Source organism: Corylus avellana, chromosome ca10, assembly GCF_901000735.1.
Source record: "Corylus avellana chromosome ca10, CavTom2PMs-1.0".
NCBI classification, from domain to species: Eukaryota; Viridiplantae; Streptophyta; class Magnoliopsida; order Fagales; family Betulaceae; genus Corylus; species Corylus avellana.
In genome coordinates, this window is record NC_081550.1 from 18348413 (window position 1) to 18360066 (window position 11654).

Genomic DNA, 11654 nt, shown 5'->3' on the forward strand with positions numbered 1-11654 from the left:
AGCTTCTATTAATCTAGCTAGCTAGAACGTGGCTACACATTTAAGTATAACTAGTTCGGTACACAATGAGATAACCTTAATTTTGGGTTTTGACTTGAAAAGTAAAAAACAAAGGGTGGACAACCCAAATAAGAGCCCTAAAACAACTCGAAAACAGTTTTATAAATCCTAAAATTATTATGAATGAGTCAAATAAATAACCTAACTCATTAGAAGAACTGAGACTACTGTAAATGGTGGTTTGTAGAGATAAAATTTTGTAAACAGAACAACCTACGAAGTAGGTGCTGCAAGCAAGAGGACACTTCACATCAATAGAACAAATACTAAAGAAATTTGGTTCGGAGCCCTCGACGAGAAGTTGCACCACGAGGTCCCAAAAGGGCAGTACTTGACAAGATGAGCAGTATTAGGAAAAAAAAATTCATATGTGAATTTCCGTAGCCCAAAAGGAGGTGCCAACTAGGGAGATCCATTGCTGGAGAATCAAGGAAGAAGACAATCAAATGCGAGGACAAAAATGTAGCAGAAAATGAGGCGGTGCGTGCAACACACGGGCACTATGGTGGTGTACATGTGGAGTGTCCGCACACTGATGGAGGATGACAACTGTAGCAAAGAAGGCCGGTGGAGGTGGAGGGAGGGTGCGTGCGTTGAGCAATAAAATAAGACCCCATAGATATGACTTTATTGCAAATGAAAACCAAAGAAAAAAGAGAATAAAAGAAAAGAAAAGAAAAGCATTGAGGAAGATTGGAGAAAATAGGAGGGGAAATGGAGGAGAATGGAGACAAGATACATACCTCCTCTCCTCGAGACACTCATGAAGGAGGAGGTGGATCTCACAATGAGATAGTGAATAAACCTCACAAGAGCTTCTATCATCTTCATTTTATTTATTTTTATTTTATTTTTTCATTTTTTGTTTCACCATGCCTAGGCTACACTACATTGCACCTCCGCCACACAATCCCCGCTTTTGTAAGGTCTTAAAAAGCCCAACAAAGCCAAGCCCATTTCAAGCTTCGAGCTGACTTCTATTATGAATTTTTAGAGTCAAAGCCAACTTGAAAATAATATCTGTCGTCCCCAAGAGGTAGTTCAATTGGCTGGGACCACACTTAATGAAGTGAAGGTCACTAATTCGAATCCCACTTCCCCTCTTGTGCGGACATGTAAAAAAAAGAAAATAATAATAATAATAATAATATTTGTCATAAAAGTTGTCAAATGTTTTTGAATTTCAGAGGCAAAAGCTGGAAATGGTCCTTCTAACTCCATCCAAGTCGTGCTCCTCGATCCCTAATGAATTACTACAAACTTTGTGACGAAACCAATCCTTAGGGAGAGTTTGATATACAAAATAGTTATTCTATTAAGAAAATGAAAGAAGATGGATAGCAAAATATGGTGCAGCTCGTAGAATTAGACAAGCCACCGAACAATATTGTTCCGAAATTACCTTCTAAACCGTGTGCCACGCACCAAGATTCAATATAAAATTTGCAATTCACAAACAAAAAGCACAACAAAGCCTAACGACATGGTAAACAAGTAATTCCATAGCTCTTGACTCAAACGATGCACTCCAAATTGACGTACAACCCAATAGACAATAAGTAAATAAGACGAAACATATTAACCATGACCACCTTCGACAATCACATTGGAAGGGGGTTAAATAGATGTTTATGAAAATAATACGGAACTTAAAAATAAGTAAGTAATATAATGAAAACGATAAATTAATTGACACAAGTAATTTAATGGCGAAGTGAAAACCACTAGAATAATTTTTTAAAAGTAAAATCACTTAAGGGTAGCCAAAATCTTGGTAATTGCTACATCATTGTATTAGACATGCGACCTACTTGCCCACTATACCACAATAGTTCTCTAAGAATTTCAGAACAATTCTTTTACTTTAACTCTTTTACTAGAACGCCGATAGTCTTAAGGCTTTTTGTGAAGAAAAAGGGTTTGTGTGGTTTAACAAAATAACTATAAGAGAGAATTAGCTGGAGATTATACCTTATGGAGCAGAGGTCAGTACTTCGAATCACCATCTTCCCTCCTTTTATACGGACATGTAAAAAAAAAAGATAAAGAACTCTCTCTTAATACACTAAAATATAACCTCTTAGTGTTCTAAATAAATACCTATTTATAATATTTGAAAACTAGATTTACTAGAGCGATTCGGAGACTGAAATATGGAGAGAAAAAACACGGCAGCATTCCAATAGTCCAACCCATCATTTTTTTTCTTAATTTTTTTATTTGTGCATGGTATTTTTGTTGCTTTCTGCCACGAAAAAAGAAAATGCAACCTCAATTGTAGATTTTGGTGAACATTGCAAAAATTAAAATATTGAATGGACATTGTAAATAAGATGATAGTTAAAAAAAGGCAAATGTAGTTTTCTCTAAGAAAATATCCATTTGGTATACAATAGATGGGCTATTCTCGATCAATTATCTTTTTTTCGAATGGCCTTTTAATGCAGGATTTGGATGCACAATAATTATAACATGGGTGTGAATCTTAAGTGAATGGCCCAAATTGTAAAAAACACATAAGTAAAAAAAGAAAAAAGAAAAGAAGAAATGACGGTTTGCATCATAGGAGTAGCCATTAGGCCCATTAAAGTAGTCAAACAACTTTGGGTAGCTACTAAAATGGTTGGGCCATTTTTAACCCGACAATGGGGGCTGAACCACCCATGTGAGAGAAGTAATTCCCAACCCTATGACTCTTTTCCTTTCTCTTTTATGCGCCGTTGAATTTAAATAAAATGACCGGATTAGAGATATTGACTCCGTGCATGGGAATTCCACTGCCAATTGGCTAGCCCAAAAATCCTACAAGTGTCTCTCCCAATTCTCGACCCCACAAGATCATGGCACAAGCGGCGGGCCCACAAGATAAGCCCGTAAAACCCTAACGCCCACACCAAATCAATACTCGCTCAGATACGTTCGCTTATATCCCGCTTCGTCCAGTCGTCCAAACAGGCCACAAAAATCCCACCCAATCATTCGCGCGTATGCTTAGTATTCTACACTCGCAACAACGCGACTCTCATTTTTTTTGGCCGAAAACAGAACGCAGTGAAAAATGGAGGACGTGCTTTATATGGGGAAGCGAAGGAGACGTCTACCGACTCCACTCCTTTCGGCTTTCCTCCATTATCGGCCTACGAGCAGACACCCCAATTTCTCTCGGAAAATCAGTAAGAAACTTTCAAACCTCTACAAATTCTTCGGCGTCTCTTTCGGTTTCACAAGATAAGGTATGATCCATTCACGTCCGCCCTTGCGTGTATCAGTCACTATATGCGAATGTTTTTTTTTTTTTTTTTTTTTGGTATTCGTGATATGTTTTGATTGTTGATGCATTGTTTGGCTGTTTAGTTGGTGATAAAATGTAGGGAAAATTAAGAAAGAAACGAAAAATGTTTTTTGCGTTGACAAATGATATTTGTATTTTTGTGCTCTGTTTGGTTGTTGAGAAAATATAGGAAAAGAGAGAAGAATATAATGTCGGGAAATTTAAAGATTGTTTTTGTTTTTTGATGGGGCTAACGGTGATATTTTGTTAGGTGTGGATCTAACGCTGGGCGTGAGGCTTTTATTTTTTATTTTTTTCAGTTTAATCGGGAACCTTACAGAGGCTATGAATGTTGAGGCTCTGTTTTCGTTGCTGAGATTAATGAAGAAGATGAATGAAATAAAATAAAACGTTTTGACGTGTGAAATGGGTTTTTTTCTCTGTAACCAGAAAAAGGATTTAATTGTTCATGTTTGGTTGGTTGTTTCGTTGCTGAGAAAATGTTGGAAAATAAGAAAAGAAACGAAAATTGTTCATGCATATTACAATCTTTTTTTGTATGTGGAAGAGTGGTGGTAGGAATTTTTCTGCGGGGAGCTATAATATTAATATACAACTAAAGACAAATCAAGGTGTATTGTGTATGTGCGTGTTTGTCAGCATGTATGTGCTTATTTATGAAATTAAGAAAAAAAAGAAAAAGAAAAAAAAGGCAATTCTTAAACAAAGGAGGAATAACTCATTAGTGTACAGTTATTAGAGTTATCAATTTCGATATAGATGTCTATAAATTAATCTTGAAAGAGAATTTAGAAAGTATAGCACGTTGGTATTCATTTGTTTTGGGTCTGTAATATAAAGTGTATAAGGATTGCTAAAGAATTTCCATGTAATGTTCAACTTAAGCAATGAACATGAATGGATCTTCCACAAAGTTCATGGGGGTAGGAAATCTCTAAATCCACCCTTTAATTTGGTACTGCCCTGCATGTGATTGTGGACACACACACACACATACGTATAGGGTAGGCAATTTTTAAAACCATCCCACCTAATATGCTATTTAGCATGGTTTGATGGTTGAGTTCTCTCCATTTTGAATACGAAACCCAATAAGTAGCTCAATTTGCTGGTTTGATGGTTGAGGTCTCCCCTTTCCTTTCCCCTTGGGGCCAATCACTTATATATATAAAAAAAAGAAAGAAGCAAAGTTCTTCATTTTGAAAATAAAAGAAGATAAAGCTTAAGATTTTTATATTTTCCTTTTGCTTACCTTCAGTTTTCTAAATGGAACCAAGGATAAGTGGATTTATGCTCTGTCCTGATGGTGAAAAAATGCTTTGTTTTCATGGAAAATGTTTGGAAAGGAAAAAAGATATAACTCTTAGATATATATTATTTGTGACTTGTGGAACATAAACCTTTGGAGAAGGTGCACGTCTTCGTCTAAGTTATGATTATATGATTATCTTAAAGGAAAAATAGTGTGAAAGATGATATATCAACTCCCGTCTTCCCCTTTTCCCTTACATTGGGCAACCATTGGAGAATCATCACTTACGGAAACAGAGAATTGAATGAGGAACACTAGTGTTTCTTCATGATACTCAATTGTAATCATTTTCTTCTCTATATTGTTTAGTTTTAATGAATTGTTATTTAGTTGAAGTAGAAAAGTAAAGATAAACTAGAATTTTAATCTTTGAGTTTTCCTGTTTTTCAGGTTTGAAATGTCATACCGTTCAAAAGAAAAGGTTAGTGCGGTTGAGTTAGAGGACTATGAGTATAGATATTATAAAGAGTTGAAGAAAGGCAGCCATAGGGTTAAAATTTCTGATTCAAAATATAGATGTCCATTCTGCCCTGGGCAAAGAAATCCAGATTACCTCTTTAAGGAGCTTTTAGAACATGCCTATGGTGTTGGTAGTTCAAAGAGTAGGGGTGTAAAAGAGAAAGCGAGGCATTTAGCATTGGAGAGGTATATGAGGAGGTATCTTGATGTGAGGGATCATTCAGAACCTTCACTTACCAAAAAAAAGGGGGATCATGCAGAACCTTTTGCTCAAGCTGAATGTACCATGCCTGATGGTGATCAAGAGTTTGTGTATCCATGGAAGGGCATCATTGCAAATATTAAAACTGAACGGAAAGATGGGAAACATGTTGCTGAGAGTGGTACAAAACTCAAGGAAGAGTTGTCAAGGAATGGGTTTAATCCTGTGAAGGTGCATCCCCTATGGAATCGTGGGGGTCATTCAGGTTTTGCATGTGTAGATTTTAAAAGTGATTGGGCTGGTTTCAATAGTGCAATGTTGTTTGAGAAGAGTTTTGAAGTCGATCACTGCGGGAAGAGGGAGTACTATGCAGCCAAAAATCGAGGAGATAAGTTGTTTGGATGGGTGGCCCGCAGAGATGACTACGAATCTGGTGGCCCTATTGGTGTTTATCTCAAGAAGAATACAGATTTGAAAACTATTTCTGGAAAAGAAAAAGAAGATCAAAGGAAGGCGTCAAAGCTTGTATTAAATTTAACCAATACCCTGGAGACGAAGAGCATGTCCTTGAAAAAGATTCAGAACAAATATCATCAGATCAGTGCATCTCTAGATAAGGCAATGGAGGAAAAGGAGGACATTCTTAAGAAGTACAATGAAGGTATGCTTAAATTTTCTCATATCTAGTGATGTGAATTTACTTTGATTTGTATGGTTTTCTTTACCATGCTTTGCAACAACTCATATTACGTTTCAATTTATGTTGCAAGAAATGAGAGAGTTGCAGCAGAGTACAAGTAATCATCTTGAGAGGATCTCCTCAGAGCATGAGAGGGCTGCATTGCATTTCGAAGCTCAGAAGCAAGAACTTGAGCAACATGAGAAGCAATTGCAGCAACGTGAGGCTCAGAATGAGACTGAGAGAAGGAAGCTTCGTAAGCTTCGTGATGAGAAGATAATGGTATTTAAATTTTTCCATATTAAGATTGTCAATTCTTAATAGATCAGCTATTTTGCCATAAAATTTTTATTGTTATGAAAATGTAACTTGAAACAGATCAGTTTTGTTTCTGGAATCTAGAAATGCGGCATTGATACCCTCAGCCAGCCTATATTCATTTTTCATTTCGTGGTAAAATGTTTGTGCAGGTAGCAGTGAATAGCACGTATTGGAATGTTATAAGTAAAAATCTAAGAATTCGTACCTATGAAGTTTCTTTCTCTGTCCTCTTTTGATTAGTAGCCCAATTTTTTCACCCCCGTATTCCTTTTCTAATAGCCACAAATATGCAGCACTAATGTTTTACTTTGGTGGTTTAATGCCTTGTCAGGGTGATTTTTATTACCGGAATTGTGACTGGTTCCTATGAGAATTCAAGAAACTTTTATGAAATGTGCTAACCTTATTTTTTTGTTTTTCAGAATGAGAGGGCTACCCAAGAGCAAAAGAAGGCCGATGAAAAAATGCTTAGGCTGGCAGAGGAGCAAAATGTATATTTTGCATTCTGTTTCTTGAATTGGATCTTTGAAAAAATGACATAATATATAAAATCTAGAATTTTCATTATTTCGCTTGTCTTTGATTGGCAATGGCAGAGAGAAAAGGAAAAACTTCACCAAAAAATCATTGAACTAGAAAAGAAGCTTGATGCCAAACAAGCATTGGAGTTGGAGATAGAGCGTTTGAGAGGGGCTTTACAAGTAATGAAGCACATGGGTGAGGATGGGGATATGGAAGCAAAACAAAAGATGGATGCAATTGCTAAAGAATTGAAGGAGAAGGAAGAAGAATCGGCTTATGTGGAAGATCTAAACCAAACTCTCATTATCAAGGAACGCAAAACCAATGATGAACTGCAGGATGCTCGTAAAGAGTTAATCACCGTATGTCACCCTCTCCTGTGTTTTTTTATTTAAAGAAAAAAACTGTCATATAAAGTTTTCATTCCAGTTCTTTCTAATTTTCATTAATGCATCAGTCGTTGCAAAAATATTTGTTATTGCGATCTTTTTTCCTTGTTTTCTTAGAAGAGTCAATACTTAAGTATGTGCATAGGTTTGTTCTATGAATGGAAAAATTGGTCCACTTGTAACTCTTTATGTGGACTTTCTCACTGGTAGTAAAACTTTGAGATGACCCATATTAACATCTAAACTACCTTGAGAGATATGTCAGTGGACCAATACATTGTTCTCTAATGTGAAATGCTTTTTAACTTTGGTGGAAAGTATAATTTCCTTGCTTCACAGGGATTGATAAAATGGACAACCCGTGGTAATATTGGCATCAAGAGAATGGGAGAGCTTGAACCCAAGCCATTCCTCACTGCAACCAAGAGAAAATTTTCTGACGAAGAAGCAGATGAGAAAGGAGTGGAGCTGTGTTCACTATGGGAGGACTATCTTAGGGATCCAAGCTGGCATCCCTTTAAGATCATCTTGGGCAAAGAAGGGAAGACTAAGGTATGCCTATATGTGATAAAGAAAGATTCTTGCGAACGTACTTGTAAACATGCAACTTGCCCGCTTCAATCTCTGGTCATCCTAATATAACCTTTTTCCTTCGAGGTTTCCTCTTCTTTAGCATGATAATGTGGTAACTAGGACCATGACTATGTTGTGGCATTTGTAGTAGGTAATGTACTAGATTGCTGACACCTCAAGCTGCTGATTTGTCTTTAGAGCTATTGAGTTGAGCATCCATTTATTTGATGTGGGTGGTGGTAGACTTTCCCCTAGGCGTAACTATGTTAAGATTGTCTCAGGCTCTCTTCGCCTATGATTCTCTTCTAAGTTTCTTTGGATTTATTTCTTTTAGTGTTTCTCATCCATTTTCAGTCAAAGTATTTCATTCTCCATATAATTTCTTTAAATGGTTTGAATTGGATATGGCTGTACAGGAAATAATTGACGAAGAAGATGAAAAATTGAAGAATTTGAAGAATGAGTTTGGTGATGAAGTTTACGAGTCTGTGACAAAAGCCTTGAAGGAGATGAATGAATACAATCCAAGTGGTAGGTACATAGTACCAGAGGTATGGAATTTTGCTGATGAAAGGAAGGCAACATTAAAAGAAGGAGTAGAATACCTGGTGAAGAAGTGGAAAACATTTAGACGGAAGAAACGTTGAAGGTATGTACCTTTTAGTGTAAGAGTGGATAATGTTTAACACGAATCATATACATGTTACAGCTTTCATGTTGTGCATTTGTTGGTCTAGTCATGCAAGAAGTAGTTAAAAATTGGACAAATAGAGGAAAATCAGGATTGTTTAGTTGCTTCCAGCAATGGCATTAGACTGATATTCTACTCAACAATTCATCTTACAAAATTAAAATAAAATTATTCAATTTGAAGCCTTCGATTAGAAGCACATAATTCCAAGTTGGCTTATCTGACTCTCTATGTAGACAGTAATCTAATGGCAGTCTATGTAAAATAGGGGTATTGCAACTAGAATTGAGTATTGTTTTTCAGTAATTCTTTTGATCTCTTCGCTTTCCTCACACGCTCATTCACATAGGCATTTGACATATTTCATACTATTTTATATTTTCAGGATTTGTAGCCAGAACTTTCTTTTTGTGGAGGCATTGTAGATTTGGTGCTTCAAGAGTTTCAGTTATTTTGCTATGCTTGGGTTGTAGGTTGGCTTCTGCCGTTTCTCTATCTCATGCATGTATATATGAGCAACATTTAGAGTTTCTCTTTTGGTTATTACTGTCTTTACTAGAAAACAAAGTGGAGAATGGATAGAGTCGATGGGATGATAGTTTGCATTCATTTGCATTAGGTATATCAGAATGTTTTATTATACACACGTACCTGTGATCATTTTTAAATTACTGAAAGACTATTAGATATCTCACTTGTTAATATTCAATGCATATGTTTTCTGTTGGGTTCATATATAATGATATAGACTTATAGTTTTCCTTTAGGGTTTGAAAATTGATGTTTTACCTTTGCTTATTCCAATATTACGTATTACTTCGGTGAGACTCTCTGTCTCATGTCCTTGGATTAATCCCTAGAGTCCAGCGATATGTTTGGCAATATGAAGAGGGGAGGAAAAGAAAAGGAACGTGGGGAAAGGGAAAGAGAGGAAACGTAAGAGAAGGGAAATGTATCTTCTTTGAAGTTTTTGACTGATTAGGAAAATTGGAGAGAAAAGAAAAAAAAAAGGTGGATTCCATATCTTTCTACGGCCTTCCATTTTCTCCCAATTTAACAAGAACAAAATGGTAGTCCCTGAGGGAAAGGAAATCCCTCACTTTTTCTTTCCTCCCCTATTTCCATCCAATCTCATCACCATCCATAATGTTAGAAACATGGAGCTGGCTGACTTTTTTGGATCTGGGCCAATCTCATCTTCACCTTCTTGGATAACAAAACCTCATGCAGAGCTGATTTGGGACAGGCCCAAAATCATACATTTTTGTATATCAGCAGTTTCAGTCTCATTTGGCTTAGGCTTCCAAAGGGGGCTTTCCATTCATGCTAATCCGGCGGCCCCTAGATAGAGAAACCTCTATTTGATGAAAAACGTGAATAGACAAGATACCCAGAAAAGGTGAAAAAGTTGTCGAAATCTCTAATGGACTGCCCCATCAAGTTTCACTTAAAAGTCCAAATTTTCAATTTGGCAGTGCTCAAACGTAAATGGCTACAGACACAGTGGGCCAGAGAAACGGCCTATGGCTCTAGCTTAAATATTAAAAAAAAAAAAAAAAAAAAACTTTATACTTTATATTTGTAGTTAAAAAAATTGAAAGAAGAAAAAACAAAACATCCCAAATCCACTATCTCCGGTCCCCCATAATCTAGAACAACTCACAAGGATTCCCTCCCACTCTCCTATCCCATTCTGAATCATCTCACTCTCATGTGAAAGGAATTTTCAGATAAAAATCCAAGATTGAGAATAAATAGGGAGAAGATTTACATGAAGTATCCAAAGCCCTTGTTTTGTTTTAACCTTTTTCAGGTGGTTGGAATCCAAGAATCCTCTCTCATAAATGGAACAAACAAAGATATGGAAGTAGAAAAACAATTTAATGGCCACATGTGAGCAGAGAGCATCGACAACCCAACCCCACCCATGTGCTGCTTTGGTTACGCACTTTCGCTCAAACGCCTTGATGTGACTCATTTCTGTTCTGGGATCTTCATTCATTGCTTGAAGGAATCAAATATTTCTTCTAGCTATAGTCGGGTTTCACCCGTCTTTTCAACATTAACACTTCATGTCTTCTTTCCCAATTTTTTTTTTTAAAAAAAACGAAGGTGAGTATTTGTATAATAGATTTGAGTCAAATTATATAAGTTAATTTTAATTTGATTTATTTAATTAAATAAGTTAGGTCTTTAAATTTTAATGTGTTAATTTTGTGTTGGATTTATGTGACTTGTCAAAAATTGTAAGCTCTTATTTCTTGGGCTAGGTTTAGATTTTGTCGAAATATAAGTATAAGACTATAACTTGACTCATATAATTAAATTGGTCAAACCTCTCAATCCTAACCCACAAATTTATTGTTGGGTCGCAGGACGTGTGGAAAAATTCATAGCTCTTATTTCGTATATTGAGTTCAAGTTGTGTTAAGATATAGATATAAGATTAAGCATGTTAACTCTAACTCGCTAATATCATATTAAGTTTAAAAAATTGTGTAAAAAATGACCAGGCTTAGATTTTAACATCCATATGATTGACAGAGAAAAAGAAAAAAAATTCAATGACATACAAATATATTGAAAATCAAAACCATTCAAGTAAAATAACGATATCCACATACAAGCGGATGGAATTTTAAAAATTTAGAGCTAAAATGCTTTTGGTAATATTTTATTGATAAGTGATTTATTTTAAAATATTTTTCGGTGTATACGGAAAATCACACACTCACACACACACACACACACACACATATATATATATATACTTTCAATCATATTAAATTTTAAATTATGATAATGTCCTGATCAGGTCCTGGTGATGACCTAGTTGGGTCCCTTGAGTCCCGACTAGGTCGTGGTGAAGTCCTACCAGTGATCCGATTGAGTCTCGGTGAATCCCAATTGGATTCCAGCAGGGTCTTGGTGGGGTCCCAGGGTGGTCCTAATGAAGTACTGGTGGGATCCTGGCAACGTTTCACCTGGTTTGTCAATTTGAGAATAAAATGTTCAAACTCAAAAAATAGTTTACGGTTTTTGAAAATTAAAGAAGTTTTATTTTCGGTCGCACCAAATACTAAAAAATATGAAAAATATTTTCTAAAAATCATTTTATCCCAAAAACAAACTGAGCCTAAATCTCTCTGTACAG

At 36.0% G+C, this 11654-nt stretch overlaps 1 protein-coding gene across 1 annotated transcript; it reads left to right on the forward strand.

The window, feature by feature from the left end:
• The first annotated feature begins 3167 nt into the window (after positions 1-3167).
• On the forward strand, positions 3168-9215 carry LOC132163414 (protein INVOLVED IN DE NOVO 2-like). The gene is made up of 8 exons (XM_059573696.1): positions 3168-3293; positions 5055-5986; positions 6096-6286; positions 6748-6816; positions 6922-7209; positions 7576-7788; positions 8226-8458; positions 8886-9215. The coding sequence occupies exons 2-7, from the start codon at positions 5062-5064 to the stop codon at positions 8454-8456; spliced, it is 1917 nt and encodes a 638-aa protein (XP_059429679.1). The 5' UTR covers positions 3168-3293; positions 5055-5061; the 3' UTR covers positions 8457-8458; positions 8886-9215.
• The last annotated feature ends 2439 nt before the right edge of the window (positions 9216-11654 follow it).

Bases quoted from the DNA above. Each gene is read 5' to 3' on its own strand.
- LOC132163414 (XM_059573696.1), top strand. From the start codon at position 5,062: ATGTCATACCGTTCAAAAGAAAAGGTTAGTGCGGTTGAGTTAGAGGAC. The intron at 6,817-6,921 runs GTATATTTTGCA...TGGCAATGGCAG, and splicing joins GGCTGGCAGAGGAGCAAAAT to AGAGAAAAGGAAAAACTTCA. The intron at 7,210-7,575 runs GTATGTCACCCT...CTTGCTTCACAG, and splicing joins CTCGTAAAGAGTTAATCACC to GGATTGATAAAATGGACAAC.